General features: G+C 33.3%; 2 protein-coding genes across 2 annotated transcripts; one reads left to right on the forward strand and one right to left on the reverse strand.

Moving 5' to 3' along the window:
* Window positions 1-1,395: 1,395 nt before the first annotated feature.
* Window positions 1,396-2,997, reverse strand: LOC143601342 (uncharacterized). The gene is made up of 4 exons (XM_077078780.1): window positions 2,686-2,997; window positions 2,392-2,544; window positions 2,096-2,308; window positions 1,396-1,620 (listed from the first exon to the last, which is right to left on the reverse strand). The coding sequence occupies exons 1-4, from the start codon at window positions 2,995-2,997 to the stop codon at window positions 1,396-1,398; spliced, it is 903 nt and encodes a 300-aa protein (XP_076934895.1).
* A 4,511-nt stretch (window positions 2,998-7,508) lies between these two features.
* LOC143601343 (transcription factor bHLH71-like) lies at window positions 7,509-10,958 on the forward strand. The gene is made up of 4 exons (XM_077078781.1): window positions 7,509-8,151; window positions 8,958-9,354; window positions 9,419-9,621; window positions 10,725-10,958. Exons 1-4 carry the CDS (start codon window positions 7,639-7,641, stop codon window positions 10,833-10,835), a joined length of 1,224 nt encoding a protein of 407 aa, XP_076934896.1. The 5' UTR covers window positions 7,509-7,638; the 3' UTR covers window positions 10,836-10,958.
* Window positions 10,959-11,768: the final 810 nt, after the last annotated feature.

Below are 11,768 nucleotides of genomic sequence, written 5' to 3' on the forward strand. Positions count from 1 at the left end.
CCCACAATGGGATCACATGGAAATTACACCTTTTTTTAACACCTTAATAATTAATACCATTGAGCTACAATCTTTGGTGATTAATAGTTAGTTTAATCTTGGAAGTTAATCCCTGACTAACCAACATTTTTTCCTTGATTATTATATCAATCGAAAACTAAAATGAGAAAATAGGTTTGACTCTTTATCTCATTGTCTCGGCTACATCCAATACATAGGTGTTTGCACGCACGCACGCGTACACACATATAAATATTATTGAATTGATAGTGTACTCTCATTTTGCAAAACTTTAAGCTTTCAACGTTCCAAGATGGCCAATATTGACTGAATACAATCGTTGGATTAAAAATTTTTGAATATAAATATTGATTTTTAAACTTTAGATTTTATAGAATTTTTTAACATAAAAACTAACTCCACTTCTAAAGCATTGCACATTATCTTTTGTTGACGACGAGACTTAGCTCGCATTCTTGAAAAACCAAAGCGTTATTTAATACCTTAACACTACTAAGACAAACACTCTTTACTCTTATAAATGAGATGGCTTATCAGAAACCTTATCAATGAATTAATAGTTTCAATATTATTTATTTAATCCAACTTTGGTGTCATAATAAATTAATAACCTCTTTTAGACCTCCTAGCTTACACACCTCTTAATCTATACATATATCCAACATTAGAATAAAACTCGGAATAACTTATACCAAGTGTTGTGGAGATTGTTCACTACTAAAAAAACTTGACCTTTTCCGACAAAGAAATTCATAGGTAAATTGTTGGAAACGTTGATTAGCGAGAAAATACCGATGAAATGTGTTTGTTGGAAAAAACCTCCTAGGAAAAACTTTTTCGAGTAATTTCCCGCAAATCTTCTCACAAAATACCGACAGTTATGGTTTGTAGCTACCTTTGAGACAAATTACCAAGGACAATATTTTTAGATTATTCCAATCATTTAACAAGAAACTAGTCACAAAACATAATTTTATTAATCATAAAAATTAAGTCATAATAACAATTAATTTTATTTTATTTTCGATGAGCTTTCGACAAATCACATTAATTAAATATAAAACAATTTTAAATGTACAGACCAACTTCCGACAAAAAATTATTTTATTATTATTTTTTTGTTTTATTTTTACAGATGAAATTCCGACAAAAATTATTTTTTAATTATTAGTTTTTTTTTCTGAAAAAAAAAACTAAATTATTTCTTCCAAATATCTAATAGAAAAAGCTAAATTTCCAGATAAACAAAAACATTATTTAGATTAAATCTTTTACAATAACCAAACAAAATACTATACCATTTGTTTTAACGGGTCAAAATATCAAACAAAATAACATAAGTTTAACATGTCAAAATACCAAACAGTAAACAAACTACTTATCGGCAAATTTTTTCATAATTTTTTGCAGTTTCATGCGTTCAGCCCGCTCTTTTTCGTGCTCGGCCCGCTCTTTTTCTAAGTTTCTTTCCATTTGTCTTTGTAGCCTCTCACGTTCGGCCAGTTCTATTTCCGCTTCTCTTGCCATTTCTGCCAAACGGTTTTCCATGTTTTGTCGAGCCTCTGTTTCTTGTTCTAACTTGGCTTTAACATCTTTGACCTATAAATCGTTTAAAACATATATAAGAATGCATAATATATATAAGTTTACAAACTGTAATTCTAATCAAAATGCACAATAATAATCAAAATGCAGTACAATCTATCTGTGTATGTAAAACAAACAAATGACAACAATGGTCACAATTTAAACAGCAAATTACCATGGTGCCCCTAGTCATTTATACAACAGATCACTATGGTGTCCATAATTTACACTATAATGTAACAAAAATGGCTTACCTAATACTATAAAACAAGTAAATGACTAAAAAAGGTGCATGTCAAACCTAAACTATGTCGGTAACAAACTGAGATCATGTTCGTTTGACCATGAATGTAAACAAAAAGTTCACACATACCTAAAAAATATGACGACAAACCTAAAATGCCTCAACTGAAAATATGTGACTTTACAACAATAATAATAATAATAATTATTATTATAATTATAATAATAATAATAATAACCATACCTCCTGCGACTGTCGAGAATCACCATGTGAAATAGACCCGCAAAGTGATGATTGTGACCCGCTCACCACAAAACGTGGATCAGAAGATCCTATCCCAAACATCCGGCCACAAGTTTTGAAATGCAAACGCTCCCACACAGCAAACTCATCCCGATCTGGATTCTGATCGTTTTCTGGCCCGTACTCCTTCACAAGTTCTTTGTGGAACAATGTCTACATTTTCATCAATAAAAAGCAAGTCACATTGTAATCAAAGTTAATACAATAATTATATATATATATATATGATAACCTACAAAGGATTCTTTTGATCGTGTTGTGACGAACTCTAACTGCTCCAGGTCATTAATATTGATTTCCCCATCGCGCAATCTCTTTTTAGTCTCTTTGGTGGCGTGGGTATCAACGAAGACAAATTCGTAGCCAACGGGTCCTCCCTTTCGTTTCTCCTACATAAATATTGATAAGGGTTAAACACATTTTTCTTTGTGTTATTATAATTATGGTTTATTTCATTATTATAGGTTTGGTTCTGGACGTGTTCATAGGAGTGCTGGTCAAATATTAGATCAAAAACTCGGTATATTCACCAAGATCTTCATCGCATCTTCACCCACATGTTGAGACAGTACGGGGTTTGAACATTCTTCGATGTCCATAGCTTCATCAGGATACCTTTCACCATGCGCGTGCCATAACTGAAAGTCTTTCATGAATCCGTTGGTAAAGAGATGAATTTGAACTTCAACTCTCGTTTTGTAGTAGCAAATTTTGCATTTACTACACGGACACCTAATTTTTCCATTTTCTATGTTGGTTGCATTTTCGTATGCAAAATCCAAGAAATAAGAGATAACTTGTTGAAATCTCATATTGAAAGAACCATTTGTATTGGTTTTCATTGTGTACATCCATTCTCTTTTCAAACTCATTTATTTTTACATATTAACTAAAATTCCACTAACTGTTAGAACTTATAAATAAAAATACACATACATACTAACCTAACATTAAAATAATATATATACATACTAACTTAACAATAAATACATACATATATGTACTGACCTAACTATAAATATATACAAATAAAACATGTTAACAACATTTATATAGACACATATAGGCCTGTACGTTGTCATCCCTATCCTTAAATATAAAAGCACATTTCATTACAAAAGGGTCTATATATTAAAAGCTAGCTGTACACCAAATAAAACAGATGAAACAAATAAACCGATCTTGGTTATTTCTTTTTAAAGTTTAAACAAATTATAGATCATAGGATTTTTTTAAAACTGACTGCTACTTGTAGTCTATGCATTCTCTGAGTAGATTGGGTAATCATACTTGTTTGAAGTTCAATTAAATGATGATATTATTTGTGTGATGTAGAAACATGAAATGAATCTGACCTGATCCATGACGATGTTCCCCGGTCTTCGAGATGAACGAACCACGACTCGATCTTCTTCTCCGGTAGCTTAAGATCTGCAATGGTTTTTGGGGGTGTGGAGGTGACTGCTAAGAAATATCAAGAATCTCTTGTTTACAGACACAAAAATGGTTATGGTGGTGGCTCTTCTTGAGAACAACCCACCTCTAATAAGGAGGTGGAGACCTCCTTATATAAGGAGCCTCATGGCCACCATCATGGTACCCTAATGGGCCTAGCCAGTTAGGGTTACCTCCACAAAACCCCCTCAGCCCAATAATATTGTATTAGTCCATATAATAAAATAAGCCAGACATAATACAATATTATTGGGCTGAGGGGTATGGTACATACGTTAACGCATAGACTACAACTACAAGTAGCAGTCCAATAATATTGTATTATGTCTGGTTTAGTACCATACCCCTAAGCCCAATAATATTGTAGTCTATGCGTTAACGTATGTACCATACCCCTCAGCCCAATAATATTGTATTATGTCTGGCTTATTTTATTATATGGACTAATACAATATTATTGGGCTGAGGGGGTTTTGTGGAGGTAACCCTAACTGGGCTAGGCCCATTAGGGTACCATGATGGTGGCCATGAGGCTCCCTATATAAGGAGGTCTCCACCTCCTTATTAGAGGTGGGTTGTTCTCAAGAAGAGCCACCACCATAACCATTTTTGTGTCTGTAAACAAGAGATCCTTGAGATTTCTTAGCAGTCACCTCCACACCCCCAAAAACCATTGCAGATCATAAGCTACCGGAGAGGAAGATCGAGTCGTGGTTCGTTCATCTCGAAGACCGGGGAACATCGTCATGGATCAGGTCAGATTCATTTCATGTTTCTACATGTGACAAATTGACTCAACAATTCTAATTTCTAACAACCATCAAGATTTGAATTTTGAAGGCCATGTCACTCTTTAAACATGATTAGAGTTACAAACTTCTCAACTTTTTATTTATGGTTCATGTAAAACATACTGCTGTTTTTTTTATTTATGACAATTAACTATGTTTGTTGGATTTTATTCACCCGAGGTCTCTGCTTCTGAAATAGATAGTTTAATAACATGTTAGTCTCTAATGAGATACTCTGTCAATAAAGTCTAAATTGTTTCAAAAAGAAGGCACGAAATCATCATCTCTAGAATACGCTACTACAGAATTCAACTTTAAACAACTTATCCACAAGAAAACTTAAAAATTTGCTTGCTAACAAGTAATTCGGCTACAAGAGACGTACCTCGAAAAGGATTACGCCACAACAAAACCTCAAGCGATGTCCACAATACGATGCAGCGAGATGGGAATTAGGTGGTAGGAAGAGGCGGCAAGGGTTTTGTGAAGTGAATGAAGGCTCCAGGGTTTTGATTTTGGGAGATACTTAGCGCCAAGGGTTTCAATTTGGGGGGAAACTTAGCGCCAACTGGTTTTAGTGCTAGGAAATATCTAGAGTTTTAGGTTTTTCACTCTTTGCCTTGATAAATGTTATTATGCAAACTATAACAAATGGAGTTCTGGTTCAAGTGGTAAGCTTTGTTTGAGTTGTTGGGGTGGACGTTAGTTCGTAACCCACCCTTAACACTAACTTTTTAGAAAAAAACATTATCGCTATTTTATCGGAAATTTTTATACTTTCCGACAAAATAAATAAAAATATATATTATCAATTATAAAATAAAGGAATATTGTACATAATTGACGGAATAGCAAACAGCTATAGAATTATATAAAATATACGAAAAAAGTATATACAACTCACACACTTATACGCGTACATACGTTAACGCATGCGCGCACACAATCAATCATATGCATATATATTCATACAGCAAATACATGCTCTATGGCTAAACATTGTGGAGTAACGTCGGGGCGCCACCACCATTCATGTTAGAGCCGTGTGCCACGTCAACCGACCCCCCCCACCCCGTTTTTCTACTAGCACACACACTTATACATATGCAATACTTTTAGACATACACATACACAACTGACACATATGCACACACACACATAGACACTCCTACACATACACACATGTACACATACATGCAATAACACATACACTTACACACATAAACACTCCTACACGTACATACACTAACACATATGCACGAACGCATACAAATATACATGCTTATAGCAGACGATCATTATACATATGCCTATACTCATACACATACATACAATAACACACGCACTAACACAAACAACAGTACGACACACACATGTGTCATATACACATACACTACTAACGCATATGCATACACACACTCATACACATACAATCATTCCTACCATACGCATACACACTGCTACACGTACATACATTAACACATATTCACACACATGAACGCATATGCACATACAAATATGTATACACTTTATGTAAATAAAAATATAATTCATACTTATTAAATTTTTATTTTTTAATAGTGTGTTCACAACAATAATATTCTTTTATTACTAAAGTATTTAATTATTAATTTTATTTTAAATGATAAATTATGTTTTAGAAATTTATATAAAATATTATTACTTATAATTAATATGTTAATATACTAAAGTATTAAATTATTGCTACTAGTAAAATAATATATTTTTTCTTTTTTTTTTTTAAATAATCGAGTAGATTTGTTGAAAGTTTAATAAAATAACTTAAATAAATTGTTCTAACATTTGTCGGAAAGTTAAATATTTCCGACCATGTTCCGATAAAAGTTAAAAAATTTTAAATTCTCATTTATTTTGTTGATTGATTAGATTTATAATTGTTCATAATAGATAAAAATAATAGTATTTATAACATTTGTCGAACAATTGTCGGAAGTCTTTTAATGTTTTCGACCAGTTTCCGACAAAACTTAAAAATATTATTATTTTTCTTATGTAACTTATTAGATTTTAGTTATTAAGATATAAATGGCAAATTTGTCGGTAAAATGCCAAAATCGTTTGAATACTACCGACAGAATTACGAGAAATATAGTTTGTAGGTACTTTTTCGGATGATTGTCGGAAAAATCATTGTTTATTTTTCTACTTTTTTTGTCGGAAACTTTCCGCTGATATGTGAGAAATTGCTTTTGTCGGTATTTTGTGGAAAAAATTTGTAGGAAACTTTCCCTTTTTCTAGTAGTGGTTGGTGCGGCACACATCTACCACGCAAGTAAGATCGGCGTCAAACACCACTAGACACCATGTTAAGTCGGGGCGTCATCAAGAAGCCACGTCAAGGGAGCGGCGAGCCTCAATAAAACCCCATCACCATCATCACAATTTCTGAGTGTTTCTTATTGATCCAACCATGACCATCATCTCAATTAACAACCCCCCCCCCCCACACACACACACACCCCACCACCACCACGCAAGTAAGGTTGGCATCAAACACCACTACACACCATGTGAAGCTGGGCACCATCAAGAAGTCGCGCCAGGGAACGACGCCTCAATAACACAACATCATCATCATTATAGTTTATGAGTGTTTCTTATTGATCCAATCTAGACCGTCATCTCAATTAACCAAACACTCCTCTTATCCACCACACAAGTAAGCTCGGCATCAAACACCATTACACACCGACTATGTGAAGGCAGGCGCCATCAAGAAGCCACGCCAAGGGAGGGGGTCTCCATTACACATATCACAATTATTACAATTTATGAGTGTTTCTTATTAATCTAATTATTACGATTTATAGTTAATTAAAGTTCATTATCTTCGTGACAATGCCATAATGCTTTAACTAATTAAACTACGATACATAGATCACCATCCTTTCTCACACTTGATATGATCATCGCCACTTAATATGATTATAATTAGGCACAAGCCCTTCTCTACAATTTAGACTTTTAGTAAATAATTGTAAACTTTTGGGATGTATAAATATTTTTAACTATTTCATAAACATATGTTGGCAATAATTGATCACTGGTCAATCTAGTCCAAGGAAAAGTAAACGAAGACACGAAAAGAATTGAATTTTATAGTAACATAGGGTTACACTAGTCCCCTTTGGCTCATATAAATATAAATAGATATATGTGAACAAACACAAAAAGCCTAAAGTTGCCACACATGAGATGAGAGAGAGAGATAGAGAGATGATGGCTTTAGAAACACTTTCTTCCAATGAACTCCTCAACTTCATAATCTATGACACCATCTCTGCTACCCCTTTTACCTGCAATGACTCATCTGAAACTAATATTACCAACCCTTGTAGCAGCAGCTTCTTCTTCCACCTCCAAAATCAAAACTCTAATTCTAATTCCAATTCTAACCCTAACCCTAGTCTTTTATCTCAAGAACATTCAGTAGCAACAACCACTGCCAAGATATCAATGGCAGTTCAAGCTTACTGCAATAATAATAATAATATCCCAGAAAAGAGTTACAATATTAATAAAGATAAGAGTCAGAATTTAGGGGTGCAAAAGAAGAAGAGGAGAAGAAGACCTAGGGTTTGCAAGAACAAAGAAGGAGCTGAAACTCAAAGAATGACTCACATTGCCGTCGAGAGAAATCGCCGGAAACAGATGAATGAGCATCTTGCCGTCATGCGCTCACTAATGCCGGAATCTTACGTTCAGAGGGTTTGTTCTCTTTTTATTAATATTTTAATTATATCTAGATCCAAATCCTGTATTGAATATAGGGTTTGGATAAATCATAATTGTTTAATTGTTATTATAATGTTCTCAACATGAATCTGTAACTAATAAAAAAATATCTTGGGTTTGTGAGGATTTTTATTTTTAGATTTTAATTGATGGAAAATGAAAGAATCCAACTACAATAAAGGTGATGATAATTTTTTTATAAAGAATTATCCATTTTTTTTCAAGATTGTTTTGCATTATTTTATAAAGAATTTGGAATAATGTTTTTTTTGGTTCAATCCATAAACTAAATCGATTAATAATAAAATAATCCTACTACAATAAAGGTGATGATAATTAGCGTGCAACAATATGTTTTTTCTTTAATTATGTTTTAAATTTTTTTTACTAATAAAATTATGTTTTATTTTGTATTTTGGCTAAAGCTTTAACTTCATGTAGCTTGTGAAGTTATGTAAATGTGAATGTTGTATTTTTTATTTTAATATTATTAAACTCAATCAATAATTTAAACAGCACAGTTTGCAACAGGATAAGCCAAAGTTTTAAATAGTTATTTTTCTCTCTCTCATGGTACATTGGTACACAATCTTATAACACTGTGATTAAGCTTTCTCTTCTTTTTAGAGATCCTTTTTCTTGTCAATTTGTCGGATGCAATGAAAAACAATAACACGCCAAACTGTTACAGTTTCACATGGTTGACTTAATTCTTATAATATAAAATTATTTTACTTAATTACAGTTACACAACTTTTGTTACTTATGTTATTTTCTAGGGTGACCAAGCTTCCATAGTTGGTGGTGCAATTGAATTTGTGAAGGAGCTTGAACATATGTTACAGTCTCTAGAAGCTAAAAAATTCATCTTGACACAACAAGAAGAAGAACAAGAAGATGAAGAACAAAGTTTAATAACAAACTTATCATCAACAATACCTCCATTTTCACAGTTTTTTTCTTACCCTCAATACACTTGCTCTCAAATTCCCAGCAAGCACACTTCAAAAAGCAAAGCAGCCATTGCAGACATTGAAGTTACTTTGATTGAAACGCATGCTAACCTTCGGGTCTTATCGCGAAAAAGACTTACTCAGTTGTACAAAATGGTGGCTTGTTTCCAAACACTTTATTTGTCCGTACTGCACCTCAATGTCACCACTTTGGACCCTTTGGGTTCTCTATTCCATAAGTCTTAAGGTACTAACATTATACAAAAATGTGTTACATCGTTAATTAGTATCTATTCTTTTTCGATGCATGTTTGCATCATCATATACAAAAATTATAAAAATGGTACATGCTAACCTTCGGGTCTTATCGCGAAAAAGACTTACTCAGTTGTACAAAATGGTGGCTTGTTTCCAAACACTTTATTTGTCCGTACTGCACCTCAATGTCACCACTTTGGACCCTTTGGTTCTCTATTCCATAAGTCTTAAGGTACTAACATTATACAAAAATGTGTTACATCGTTAATTAGTATCTATTCTTTTTCGATGCATGTTTGCATCATCATATACAAAAATTATAAAAATGGTACATGCTAACCTTCGGGTCTTATCGCGAAAAAGACTTACTCAGTTGTACAAAATGGTGGCTTGTTTCCAAACACTTTATTTGTCCGTACTGCACCTCAATGTCACCACTTTGGACCCTTTGGTTCTCTATTCCATAAGTCTTAAGGTACTAACATTATACAAAAATGTGTTACATCGTTAATTAGTATCTATTCTTTTTCGATGCATGTTTGCATCATCATATACAAAAATTATAAAAATGGTACATGTATATATGGTTCATGCAAAAGTGTGGAGATGAAAATGACTACACATTGGACGACTTAAGAATCCAAAAATCCAGCTTTTGAGATTCTAGCGTATACAGCTAGTACTTTTTAGATTTGAAAATTTTTCATCATGGTTTTGGGATTGAGTTTGAAAACAACTTATTGACTTGTTGAGTTTATCAAAATGCCAATAAGTTAAAAAAATTTTTGGCAAACATAAAATTCTCTCTTATTTTAGTTTTTTGAAAGAGTTAAAAAACTATTTTCAAAAAACCACAAATCCTGGTTTTTAAAATGACTATTTGAAAATATCAATAAGTCAATAAACAATTTTCAAACTTAATCCCAAGAATGCCAAAGAAATAATAACAAATCCTGGTTTTTCGAAGTTTTTTGAAATTATTTTCTTGCAAATTTAGACTTATTGTTGTCCAATAAATTATTGCCCTTAAATGTTACATGATTGTTAATAATTAGCCAAAGAAGACATTTATAAAGAAGTGGTATAATTTGGTGTTCTTTAGGAAAAAATAACAAAAGGGTATAATGGGGACTGGGAGGGTATATTGGGGAATTTCAACAGGTCCGGGTGTGACCTAATTCCGTTAATATTTTGGGAATGATGGGTGGGAAAGGATATGTTAGGTTTCCATAAACGTGGTTGTTTCCTAGTTTAGTTTGTTTGTCTTGTAAATAAAATTAAGGAAATATTTAACTTTTGTAAAATATTGTAAAATATTCGTGAAAAATTTTGCAGGTGGAAGAAGGATGCAGACTCAACTCAGCAGACGAGATAGCAGGTACAGTCCACCAGATGCTCAGAATAATTGAGGAGGAAGCCACCCTATGTGTTGATTCAACAAACTAGAAATAGGTGTTTACCATTTTACCCCTTTGGGCTTATGTAAAATCACCATAATGCCACCTCCTTTATTCTCTCTATGCACAGTAGAAGGGGTATTTGATCTTAATTTCATTTATAACATGAGTAAGATGTTTTAAAAGATTGACCAAGTGATGTGATGAGTTGAATGATGAATCCATTTATGTTATCAAGATGTATAATATAACAAGAGCTAATTACAATAAATGGTTCTCTTGGTATTTATATAATACAATTAACACTTTGGTGCCCAAGTGACGATTGAGTCAGTTGGCGGCACCGTATTAGTCGTTGCCATTTAGTTTTTTGTATTCCGATGTCAAAACGAATTCACCGTATTAGTCGTTGCCATTTAGTTTTTTTTTATTCCGATATCAAAACGAATTTAACATAAACTGATCGAATTTGCGTAGACTCACAACCTCAACGCTTCGCAATTTAACCACGCCCGAGTTTACATCCGACGTCACCCCATTAGTCCACCTCGATTTTTATTATTATTTTTTTTCATTTTTAGCTCCGGTACTTTAACAAAAGTAAACAAAACCGATCGAACTCTTGTCGATTTACCGCCTCAATGTCCGGAACCGACAACGCTTGGGCTTTATAATCCGCTCGGGTTTCCAGACCAAATAAACGTGAAACAGTTTATTTGTTTGCATGTTAATCTTTTTATATGTTATTTTGACGATTTTTTTTGGGGGTTTTAACGCTCAGGTTTTACCAATAGTGTCTATACCGTAATGAGTGTAACCGATAATGTCCAAATTCACGTCAACTCACCTCCTTAATGACCGGGACCGACAATGATAGGGTTTATTGCTGTCCAGTTTTACCGACCTTCACGGCGCAACGCGCCAGATAAAAATATAGTTTTTTTAAACGGGTCTTATTAACCACACCCCACACCCCTTTATA

This window comes from Bidens hawaiensis, unplaced genomic scaffold (genome assembly GCF_021521415.1).
Source record: "Bidens hawaiensis isolate Kalapana, Puna unplaced genomic scaffold, B.hawaiensis_p1.1 tig00056098_1, whole genome shotgun sequence".
In the NCBI taxonomy this organism is placed as follows: domain Eukaryota; kingdom Viridiplantae; phylum Streptophyta; class Magnoliopsida; order Asterales; family Asteraceae; genus Bidens; species Bidens hawaiensis.